Source organism: Pongo pygmaeus, chromosome 3 (genome assembly GCF_028885625.2).
Source record: "Pongo pygmaeus isolate AG05252 chromosome 3, NHGRI_mPonPyg2-v2.0_pri, whole genome shotgun sequence".
NCBI lineage: Eukaryota > Metazoa > Chordata > Mammalia > Primates > Hominidae > Pongo > Pongo pygmaeus.
This window is the reverse complement of record NC_072376.2, coordinates 38,075,210-38,087,282: the sequence shown is the minus strand read 5'-3', so window position 1 is coordinate 38,087,282 and position 12,073 is coordinate 38,075,210. Positions and strand designations below refer to the sequence as shown.

Here is a 12,073-nt window from a genome sequence, read left to right as displayed (position 1 = left end):
AAAAACAGAGAAGTTCCCCAGAGAAGGCTGGAGAGTGCCCCAGAGGCTGAACTTAGCCTTCTCCCAACCTCCTTCCATCTCCAACCTGTGAAAGTAAGTCATGTGGGAAGTGCCGGCCAGACATTATCTTGTGTTTTGCTAAGATGAAGTCCAGGCTGGAGGAAACTGCTGAGATCTAACAAGCTAGCCTCAGTTTCAATTACATTGCAGGGATGCAGAGGGAAGAGGAGAGGTAATTACATTTTGCCTTAAACAAAAGAACTCTAAATCCTTGGCTGGGTGCAGTGGCTCATACCTGTAATACCAGCACTTTCTGAGGCCAAGGGGGGTGGATCACTTGAGGTCAGGAGTTTGAGACCAGCCTGGCCAACATGGTGAAAACCCATCTCTACTAAAATTACAAAAATTGGCTGGGCGCAGTGGTGTGCGCCTGTAGTCCTGGCTACTCAGGAGCCTAAGGCAGGAGAATCACTTGAACCCAAGAGGCGGAGGTTGCAGTAAGATCACAACATTGCACTCCAGGCTGGGCAATACAGCCAGACTGTCTCAAAAAAAACAAAAACAAAAACAAAACAAAAACTCAACTCTAAATCCCTATTGGAAACTACTTCTTCTTCATGTGATGCTGGAGAATGCAGTGTCCATGAACATGGTTACTAAAGGCTTGAAAAATAGTACTTTTATCCAGAATTACTTACTTTAATGCGTTATTGTTCTGTTCTTCGTTCCCCACTCCCCAACATGAGAGTCTTGATATTTTACTCTAAAAGTTTAAAGTATTATACACGTGTCTTTTAATACAAAACACTGCAAGTTCTTTTTGGAAGCAGGCGGGGGTCATAAATAACAAATACCCAAAGTATTTCAAGAGTGAACTAGGTGAGTTTGTACATTTTTGCTGGATTGTCTGCAGTTTTATGATTTCAGCCTAGAAGACTTCCTGTTGGCTATTTTCAGAAAACCAGGGACATAGCTTGAGGGCTGAGTTAATTCCGTTAGTTCATCTTCCAGTTAGATCTATTTTTCTGTCCCTCCATCAACAATAACTGCCCATCAGAGTAAGTAAAGTTCTAGGCGAGGGTTCTTACATTGCTCGGTAAGTTTTGCTCTAGTGATCACTGCATAGGAAGTAATCACATGATCACATTTAATATTCTGATGGTTTTATTAACAAGTATATAATATATATTGCATACTGTATATAGTATATGAGGACTGTACAGTACAAATTTATGTTCACAGTTTGACATGACAAAATGTCATTACTGAATTCCCATTGGACTACAGAGTAGAAACAGAGAAGGTACATTAAACATTCACATCTTTAGTAAGAAAGATTACCAAAATGTTTCAGTATCTGCAAGTATACTAATGCATGCTAAAAACCTTTACCCATTCAGTCTTATTAGCTTATAAAATATATTACACTTTATTAAAAATTTCTGCATAGTTTATACAAGTATTAAAGTACTGTAAATGTAATAATCCTGCTATATTTGCAGGTATGGTTTAAGAGATGCTAAGCAGAAAGATTATTTTGACCCTCTAACACTAAGTACATAACAGAAAAAAAGTGCTAGTATTTGTAAAACAATATTGTTGTAGCCCTCGTTTAATGCATGTAAAGATGGCTTTGTAAATGTATTGTTTAGGTGAATTTGCGATCATTTAGCAATTGTTAACCTTGACCAAGAAGAGAATAAAGACAGCTCGGAGCAACTTCATGTATGACAGCAATTCCTTCAAGACAACTGTATATTTTCAAACCAAATTATTTTAAAACCTTAGATCTTTCAGATTGTCTTTACAACAATCTAATCAGGAATGATGCGCATATATACAGTATCAGCAAAATAGTCTTTCAAATTCCACATTAGTGCAATACTGATAGTGCAGATGGGTGTTTAATAAAATATACATATACATATATAGTTCCCCTGTAATTCTGTTCCGAGGCTCTTGAAACTTCTGTGTATTTAGCATCTCCCCAGTTGAACATAGCTATGCTGCTAACATTCTCCAAACCAAGCAATTTAGAATGTTAATGCCCATTTATGATGTAGATTCACATAACTCTAAAGTACGATGGATTCTGATTCTTCTGACTTCTCTAGGATGACACTTGGGTAACAAATGAAGCAACTCTATAACAAACAGAATTTACATAATAGCAACTTCATGTTTACAAATCATTCTCATCAATTTAAAATATTGCGATTGAAATCACCATTGATAGTAACATGACACACATCATTAAAACATGTTCAAGGGCATCTAATCTTGTATTTGAGGTCTTCCACAATAACAGCTAAAATGACTAAGAGGCTAAATTTCTCAACTATCATAGTAAAATACAAATATATATATATAAGAAAAGTTTGGTAAGGGCCAATTGGTAATGAAAGCATATTGACCAGCATGGGAAGAGAGAATGGCCGCTCTGGGTTGCTTTTGTTCCAGAGTTAAAATGGATCTTTGTTAAATGAACTGTTAACACAATCTAAGCAAGCTGAACAGCAACGTTAAGAGTCTTTGCAAGGTTTTGCTTAAAATCTTTTGAACAAAATTTAAATATGCCACAGCAAATGCATCAATTCCATGAGATGCCCATGAGGCTATTCACTGAACTCAGGCTCAAAGCTCATCCCAGATCAATCTGATCCTTTCTTGCCCTTTCCCCACTTCTCTAGGGATTGGAACACACATAAACTGGTTACCTCGGTCAAAACAAAAAGATTTTCCTTGCGTTCCATCTTGATTCTTGTGTGTTGTGAAAGAACCATCTCAAGAAATGAACACTTTGCCACGAATATGACTAAGCATTTACAATACAGACAATATCTACTTTTCAAAGAGCCATTTTATCACTCAATTCATGTCATACTTGCAAAAAAGAAAAAATTCAGCTGAAAAAAAAAATTCTCTTTGCCTTTAGCTGAAAAACAAAACAAAACAAAAAACAGCCCAATTAGGATGTTTTAATATCCTAAAGAAATTTTGCAGTGCTTTAAAAAAAGGAAAATCAAACCCAAGTGCCAAGATAACACATTTCTTTGCATTTCTCAACTACATTTCTTTACAGCTGGTTCACAGGGCGGATGAGTGGGACCTCTTAGCCTCTTAGGTGCACAGTCCCTACAACTTTTATTAACATAGTGCCATCAAAGTAAGCTCCCCACACAATTCACAGGCCTCCGGAATCACTCATTCACAGATGTTTTAAAAATGATCAAACAATGTATTCCTCCCAGTTAAAGTTGTGTTGGATCCTGAGTTGTGGCTGGGATGAATCTTCAGGATTTCATTCTTCTCTCTTCTCCTCCATTCTTGATGAAGGGGAATTTGGTTATATGCACCCACATTTAACTACTGTTGCTCACTTTCTTCAAATTCAGGACCAATGACATTTCTATGTATCAATTATTTTTATTGGCATTTAGACTCTGGTGCTCAAAAGCCTGCTTTTGAATAACTTCCCCCAATAATGGTGCTATTTATCCTCAACATAAACACGAGCCATTATTTTCAGTTTGTTCTGACACTGAAATAGTGATAGGAAATTGCCAACTCTAACAGTAAACTTTTGGGAATTTTTGAGCTACATATATGAATCCCTGATCTGTGGTTTTCTATATTTTTTCATAAATTCCCAAAATAAAGGTATGTGTGCTTCACAACTAGTTATATTTACAAATAGTGTCACTCACGTCTTAATTGAATCAATCCATTAAAGCATTAGCAGATGCTTTATGGTATGTGTCATGAATACAAATGACAGCCAATTTGGCACCTTAACAGCTCACACAGAAGAGTTTCTGTATAAAAGCTATGTGATTAATTTGATAAGGGAATACAAGTACCACTCAACATTTCCCTGTTTACAAAAAAAGCTATAAGCAGATTGGGTAAAAGAAGAACCATCCGTACTCTTACCCAAAAGATTTCTTACCATTACTGGGCAAATATTCCACGGAGTCCCTACTATCAATGTTTGATGATCTCATATTAAGGACATTGTAGGAATGGAGACAGTTGCATGGATAACCCCATCAGTATATGGCTTTGCAGCATGGTTCTGCAAAGCTGAGTATGCACAGAGACTGAAGCTCTGGGAATGCTGCACACAGCCAACAAAATGTCGAAACCTCACTGACAACCCCTAGCCCAGGAGGAATTGCCTCTTCTGCTCCCCCCTGCTAAATGGCCCTCTCCTCCGACTCCATGCTATGAAAACACAGCACCCTTCCCTTGAACTGCTACACATCACCCACCTAGATTGAAAGTTTGGGCTCATCTCCCATTGGTGGCAAAGACCTCCATATGAGCTGCAGGCACAAAGGAGGGCAAAGAACTTGATTCAGATGAAGTCTAAGATCCAGGTTGACAAGATTTGTGAAGAATGACGGAAGAGGTGACTGCACTAGCTTGAAATCTTGCTGTACTTCTAGCTAACCGGTGCAAGGGGCCACACTTGTTTTCACTGTCAAGCATAAAATATTATCACAGGACAGAGGTAAGAATGTCTCTGGCAAGGACTAGCAGTCTGGATACTGTATTTCTAATACATTTACTCTGACATTCTTTTGAGGAATACATGGAGAACTGACAATTGGTTATGTTAGTTTACATGTTCCCTTGTTCTTATTACATTAAACCTATCTATAAGAAGGGTTTGCTTAGCATCCCCAGAAAAAAAAAAAAAGTGTTCACATTCTTTAGGTCTGACCCGTGGTAAGGAGAGGGAGGATTAGAGAACGTCTACTACTGACCATATGGAAGTTTTGGATGATATAAATTCAGAGATTCAGACCAGCTGAATCAAATTAAAATGTACATGTAAAAAATGTGTTAGATAATGGGAGGCAGGACAGAGAGAGAGCCAGGTGAGTGGGGAGTCACGCTGAGGCAGGACACAGAGGCAATCAGACTAGCATGTGGCGTTTCCTATGGAGGGCAAGATGGTCAGAACGGGAGAAGCTGCGGTCACAGTCCGGGCACTGGAAAGGTTTGATTCCAGTATGTTTTCGGAAATGTCTTGTTAGTTCATCAGACCGAGCAAACTTCCATGTGCACCCTTCCCATGTGCATTTGTAGGGTTTTTCTCCTGCAAAAGGAAAAAGAAAAGAGCTTTTTTTTTTTTCTGTAAAGGTAGTAAAGATCTTTGAGCTAATGCTTGACAAATATTATTTCCAAGATATGTTCACACATTTGTTCTTCAATAACACAGTGCATTATAAACTACTGCAAGACAAGCAAGAAAAAAATGAACTAATACCGCAATGTTTCATTGGCTCTCTGCCAAAAAAACGGGAGGAGAATTTTAAGAGTTCTTAAAACACAGAGTCACTGAAATCCATTCTGAGGGACTACCAAATAGTGAATAAACACACGGTGATCTGTATTTGCATATCTCCCAAATCTTAAACCTGCCTGGGAGCTTAATTATATGCAGTGTTATTCATTTAATGAGATAATGAGAACTCCAAATTGAAAGTTTGTGGGATTTTCTTAAACTTTTCAATAGTTTTCCAAAAATATGAAGTCTCTAACAACTGAAGTATCTGTTAGGGATTAACATCTTATTTTCCTGTTTAGTCAATAACAATTATGCCTAAGTATAATGCTTTAATTCGGGGGTACTAAAATATATGAATTATTCCCCATCTGTCCTAAGCCAGGTTTTTACAACCCTCTCCTGCAGGATAAGGATCATTTACAGATGAGGAACAAAAGCTCCTTGTGAGAAAACGATGGGGAGAACCAGGATGAAGGGAGACCCTCACAAATAAAAAGGCTGTTACGGCAATCTTACATTTTAAATTAGTCATAAGGGTCATAAGTATGACAAAATTAACTCCCATTTAACACCCTTTGTTCTCTAGAAGCCTTGAGGGATTACCATTCCTTGGCATTTGAATGAGATATGCAGGACTTCTACTATCTGCTTCCTGGTACAGAATACACACACAAAGAGGCATTTTTTTTTCCTACATCTAAACTGTCACCCAAATATTCAATGTCTTTTTAATTTTAGGCTGGAAGTGGGTAACATCCACCTCTTGGGTCCCACTAATGCCTCAACGATGCCCTCAGTAATCATCGATTTGCACTGCTGTTTGGGCGTTGCTCTAGATACAAGGCTATCACTCTCAGCTCTCTCTGTGGGTGTTAGCTTCCTCTGCCTCCTCCCAGGATTCACTTAAAAACTTCACTTCCATTTTGCCACTTTCCTTCCCTTTTCTCTTCCAAACCTCAGATTCCTCTTTGTAAATTTTCTGAGTAAAAATGATTTGCAAGACTCAGAAAAGCAACCTACACTGCTAAGGAAAATGTACACAGATGCAAACTGCTGTCAAACTAGAATTTCACATCAAAGAGTCTGAGGTGAGATGAGCCTTACTGTATATACATCACCACTACTAATAGTCAATCAGGCTGTTAAAAGATTTCATTTTTAATTTTTTTTAGAGACATGGCCTCCCTATGTTGCCCAGGCTGGACTTGAACTCCTGGGCTCAAGCAATCCTCCTGCCTCAACCTCCCAAGGAGCTGGGGCCACAGACGCTCGTCACTGCACCTGGCTGTTAAAACATTTTTGTATTATTTCCTTAAGATGTTTTACTACCAAAATGTTTGGCACTGAGACCAATTTCACATTTTTCTCGGCCATGTAATGACTTTTATATGATCTGGCTGCTCATGCTCTATATTCTGTATTGGGCGAGATGGAAGAAATCCTAGAACAAATACAGTAGGCAATGGCGTAAGAGTTCTCTCAAGTTTAGAAGACAAATATTAACCACATTTCTTCACTTTTCTTTCCTTCAAGGACAGTCTTCTATTTGAATTGTTTGTGTTAAACTGTTGCATTAATTTCTGCTGCACAAAGATTGTTCTTCGCTCTCACGAATTTACAATGCAGGTATGTGAAACAGCTCATAGGAAGGCCACATCCTCGACTGTGAAAGCACTTCCCCCATTCCAGTGGCAAAGGCTCCAACCCTTTCTCCGTCCTTTGCTAGAGAGCACAGAACTGCAAGTGATTGTGAGCGGCCTTGTTTTGGGGATTACTTTGAATCTATTCTAACTTATTACAAAGGCAAATCATTAGCAATATCTTCATTCTGCACAACTAATCTGGAGACGACACATCTGGAGATGACTGTGGTAACTTTCAAGATGCCTGAAAACTTTCATCGTAACAACCTTTGCATTCCATTCTAATACTTCTTTAGAAGAAAGACGAAGTGGGTCTGGTGTTTCTATTACCTGTGTGTGTTCTTCTGTGTGCTTTCAAGTGGGAGCTTTTAGTGTACACTTTGTTGCATCCATCATAATCACATCTGTGTATCCTCCGCTTCCTTTGAGTATCCGGGGATTCCACAGGTAAAGGTCTCTTCCCAGGCTGCACGATGACCGAAGGGTGATTCCTGTGAAAGCCAACGTTACAGGCCAAATGTTGAGAGCACGCTCTTCCTTTTTCATCAGTCTACTAAAAGCATTAACAACACTAGGCAAAAATAAACAAACAAAAAATCCCAACAAAATAAACAAAAAGAAATTAGCTGATCAACCCAAGAAGCACTGCTATATTCATTCAACAAACATTGAGTGAGCACCTACCATGAGCCAGGCACTGTGCTTGGCACCGGGACACAAAGATGAATAAAAACAGGGTTCCTGCCCTCGAGGAGCTCACACTCTAGGGGGAGACAGACATGGAGATAAGTAATGACAGTAAGAAGGGTTAAGTGCTATGCTAGAGGCAGGCGCCGAGTGCTGGGGAGGCTCTTTCCCTCAGTCAACTTTTGCCTACTTATAGTATCTTGTGGTTCTAGGCAATGCTGAACACTTTATTTTTTCACAGGCTGCTCTGATTTTCATTATTGTTGGCTAGGGAAAAATGGAAAAGATCAAACTCCTAAGTCTCAGGAAACCACATTGTAGGGTATATCTACGTTTTTATCCTTTCTGTAATTGGCATTTAATTGGAGTCCCTTAGAGACTGCCAATTCATGTGCAATTTTCAAATGCCGGCTCTTCCAAAAAACAACAAAAAAGTTGGCATTGCTGTCTTCACAAACTCAAACCTCCACTGTCACTGTGATTCCTGTATGAGGGAGAATTTCCATGCAGTGTTGTGGTCACCCAAGATGCTGGCTCACGTGGTGCCGACTCCCCCATAGCATGCCTGGCGTTCTCCCTACCTTCCTGATTTCTCTCTCATTCCTGAGTTTGCACCTTCCCTGGGTGGATTAGAAACCAAATCCTGTTAAAAATCTTATAATCTAAGCTTTCTTTTTTTCAGCAAGAAGGTGGTGGAGAGAAAAGGGAGATGGAGGAAGAGCTGGGAAAAGTCTGTTAAGTTCCTCAGGCTTCCCCTGCTGATTAATGTAAGTAATTATAATGTTCTAATCTGCTCATTCACTTTCCTAATGACTAATTACTTGATATATCACAAGTGTATGTCGTTGCCCTCTAACTGTAATGAAAGACTTCTTTCTCTTTCATATTTGAATCTATAGCTCCTAAAATGTTCCATATAATACAGGAATATTTTGCCTAAGTGTTTGAGGAGAAAAAAGGTGTGTGAAAAGGAAAAAAAGAATTTGATGAGAGTAAACACTCTAACTCGTGAGCTTAAAAAAAGAATAAAAGAAATTTATCCATAAAAATCAAAAGGGAGTCTCTTGATATAAAACTTGTCTTGGTAAATATTTGAATACACATCCCTTGTCAATCACTTTTTCAGGCATGCTAAGAAGTGACTAGAAAAAGAATAAAAGGTGTGTTTCTTAAGTGACCTTACTTCTCATGCTTTTTTTTTAAAAAAAAACATTATTTATTTATTTATTTACTGCTCATTCTTTATTATGAGCAAAGGAAACCGTCAGTTTTGACTCTCACATTCCTACTCTAATACCTGGAAGGGTGGTAGAGATGGATAAAATAGGCCACGTTTAGATACATGGAAAAGTGAACATAAAGTAGTGAGGAGAGAGAAAAGAACAAGGACTTCAATTATATATATATATATAAAATATATATATGTGCAAACAGCAGAGAACACAGCAAAGTGAGAGGTTTACAGAGTTTTTATAAGGCTAAATTATTCATTTAAAATCCTTCAATAGAAAGAAACAAGTTCAGTTTATTTTTAACTTTCAGCTTTAATGCCATCTAATGAAAATGTTTCATCTCCATTAAAAGAAATTCAGGAAATAAAGTGCTGGGGTAGAAATTTAATTATTAACTATAAAACTTTTATATGTCTTTGGGATACTGGGAGACTATCTTTCTCAGATAACTTTAGAAATCTCTCCCAATTACGGGATTTTATGGGTTGGGAACCTAATCGTTTCTGTGCAGTAATTCTGATTGCCCTTTCCAGTTGTTTATTTTACACATAAAGGTGCACCGAAAGGCTGTGGGCTCCAGTTACAAATCCCAGCTCTGTCACTGACAGTCTCTGTGATCCTGGGCCAAGATCTCGCCCTCTCTGTGTCTTAGTTTCCTCTCTGTAAACTGGGGATGATAATAATGTTATCTCAGAAGGTTATATCTCGGAACAATGTCTGTTCCTAGGATAAAGCTATAAATGGTAGCCATGAATATTTTCAGGTTCAGAATAGTCTATTTGTAACTTTGTACCCTACGGTTGTTTAATTTCATGAGTTTTTTGAGGATGTCCCCAAACCAGGATATCTCTGCTTGAGCTGTGTCCCTCAAACATTCTGAGCAGTTACCTGCCGCATCTCTGAAGACACTGATGTTGGTTCAGGCCAAGGCTAGATTAAGAGTCTTAGGATCTCACACTTTTTGGCCTCCACTCCCATTTTCAAAGAGATGGTTTGGGATTATTATAACCAAGAAGTTAGAGAGCTAATACATATAAGATATCTGTCCACTGTTTTGAGCTGAGACAGCCCCTCTTAAGTTTGCTATAATTCGCACACACAACTCAATAGGGAAATCTGATCCTTATGCTTGTTGTTCTAAATATAGTTTTGTATATTTAGAACAAAGAAATCTTTTTGTAAATCTATAACAAAAAGAATTTTATGTACCTTTGAGTGCCTTTATAAATAATCCTAAAGTTTCAACACCACAATCAAGCAAATGGATTTCAAAGCTGTACTTTTAAGTCTGCCTCTGGAAAGGAAGGGTTTCCTAAGGCAAATATTATTGGGGCTGCCTCACTGCAGTGGTACTGGGTGCCTAGTTTCAAGTGATTCTTTCCTGGCTAGCTGGTTTCCTACGTGGGCTGCCACTGGGCATACTCCAAGACGTTACTTAATCACATCTGTGAGAACATTACTTAAAGAGTACATGTCCCAGCTGTGGCTAATCTGTTGCATTTTTTTGAGAAGCAGAATGCATTCTTAGGTCAGCATTAAAATAAGCATATTACTCATTAATCATTAAAAGCCACTGAGCTTGAGATCATCAAAAGAATATTACTTAAAATAAAAGTATTTTCTTTTCAGCAGCATTCATAGCACAGAATATTGCCTTCAAATCTTCTTATGTAATGTTACATTGCAACTCATAATAACCCAGACTTTGGAATAACACTTGTCCGGTCAACGGATCCTTCCCTATGGAGGCACCTGGTTTTATTTAGTTTTATAGCATCTCTTTCATCACCCATGCAGGAACAACTATAAGTGCAGGCCATGTTGCTAGTTACCTTGTCAGAAACATCCCTCAACATAAAAAAAGAGTCAATTCCACCTCTAAGATGTGCCCATTTTGCCTAGTCATTTTTTCCTTTCACTTGAGTGCATGAGCAGATGCAATGGGTTGGAAGTGACAAGATGGCAGGAAAAGCAATGATTCGGAAGCAGGAGATCAAGCCCAAGGCCCCTCAGTTGTTGGCAGTGTGATTATTGGTGAGTTATCTAATGTCTCAGGTAATCAGTTCGCCTTTTGCTCCAACTCCCACATGCTTGTTGTGGAGGAATGAAATAATTCCTTTGAAAACACCTGGGAAGGTTTTTTTGAGGGAAAAGGGCACTATGCAATTGTGAGGAATAATAAAATATAATTCCATCAGAGACTCTCTCCCTACCTGCTGATGCAGTTGGCTAAGAGTTATTCTCTTCTTCAACTATTGGGGAGCATATGACAACCCAAACCAAAAATGACTATGATTGGGTGCAGCGGACAATTAATCCATGAGCTACTATGAAGGTACCTACCCAAGCTGAATGTGGATACAACTAGGATATATTTGAAGTTACCATAAAATAGTTATTCTAAAATCAGAGATTCACATTCTGATGTAGAGTTAATTGTGAGAGGGAGCGGGGTACAGGGGGTAGAAAAGATAAAGGAGAAAGGTGGGTAGAACATTTATTCAAGTTGGAGGAAAATGATGCAGGAGGACAATGTAAGGCACCCTGTGGAGGTAATCGTTGCCTTTGTACTAGGAAGCTGGCTGCTGAATCCAATGTTGAAGCACCATAACACAAGACAATCACAACTACAATCAATAATGAAAACAGAAATGGGGGCAGCAAAATTAAGTGACTAGTCCAAGATCATACATATGGCAGAGAGCAGAGGTAGGATCCTTGTTGAACCCGAAAACCATCTTCTTAGCAACTACAAACCCAGCCTTCAGTGTAATCACTGGTGGAGGTCAAGGTTATCTACAGCAGGATCTCACAAATGAGGTTACTGAACCTGTGTGTTGCAACTACCACATTATACCATGTTAAACCTACAAGAAACCACCATTCAGGTGCTTGGATGCTGACCAATACTGCACAGCCTTCCCACTGGATAGCAATTCTACAGCATACTATACACTCTGTAAGGACTATGTGTGTCCACATGAAAACTTTACATGATCCACAGAATACCAAGTTTAATCTATACAAGGATTCTCATCATGGAAAAACTAAGTATACATAGCCTGGAAGAATGGAAAAAAAAACAAAAATAATTCATGTGGTAAGGTGCAAAATCATGGATGACTGATTCCATGAAAACTTGATGTAACTTTTGTTATAACGTTGTCAGTGTAACAGCATATTGTTTTTGGAGAGATTCTCCCATCTTGACCAGT

At 38.6% G+C, this 12,073-nt stretch overlaps 1 protein-coding gene across 2 annotated transcripts in view; it reads right to left on the bottom strand.

Annotated features, from left to right (window-relative positions):
- Window positions 1-1,146: 1,146 nt before the first annotated feature.
- Window positions 1,147-12,073, bottom strand: part of KLF3 (KLF transcription factor 3) — a 36,923-nt gene continuing 25,996 nt past the window's right edge. For both annotated transcript variants that reach the window (XM_063664465.1, XM_054485262.2), the window contains 2 exons: window positions 7,270-7,430; window positions 1,147-5,104 (listed from right to left, as the gene is read on the bottom strand). In XM_063664465.1, coding sequence (XP_063520535.1) covers window positions 4,923-5,104; window positions 7,270-7,430 — 343 coding nt within the window. In that variant the 3' untranslated portion in view covers window positions 1,147-4,922. The remainder of the gene's footprint in view (window positions 5,105-7,269; window positions 7,431-12,073) is intronic.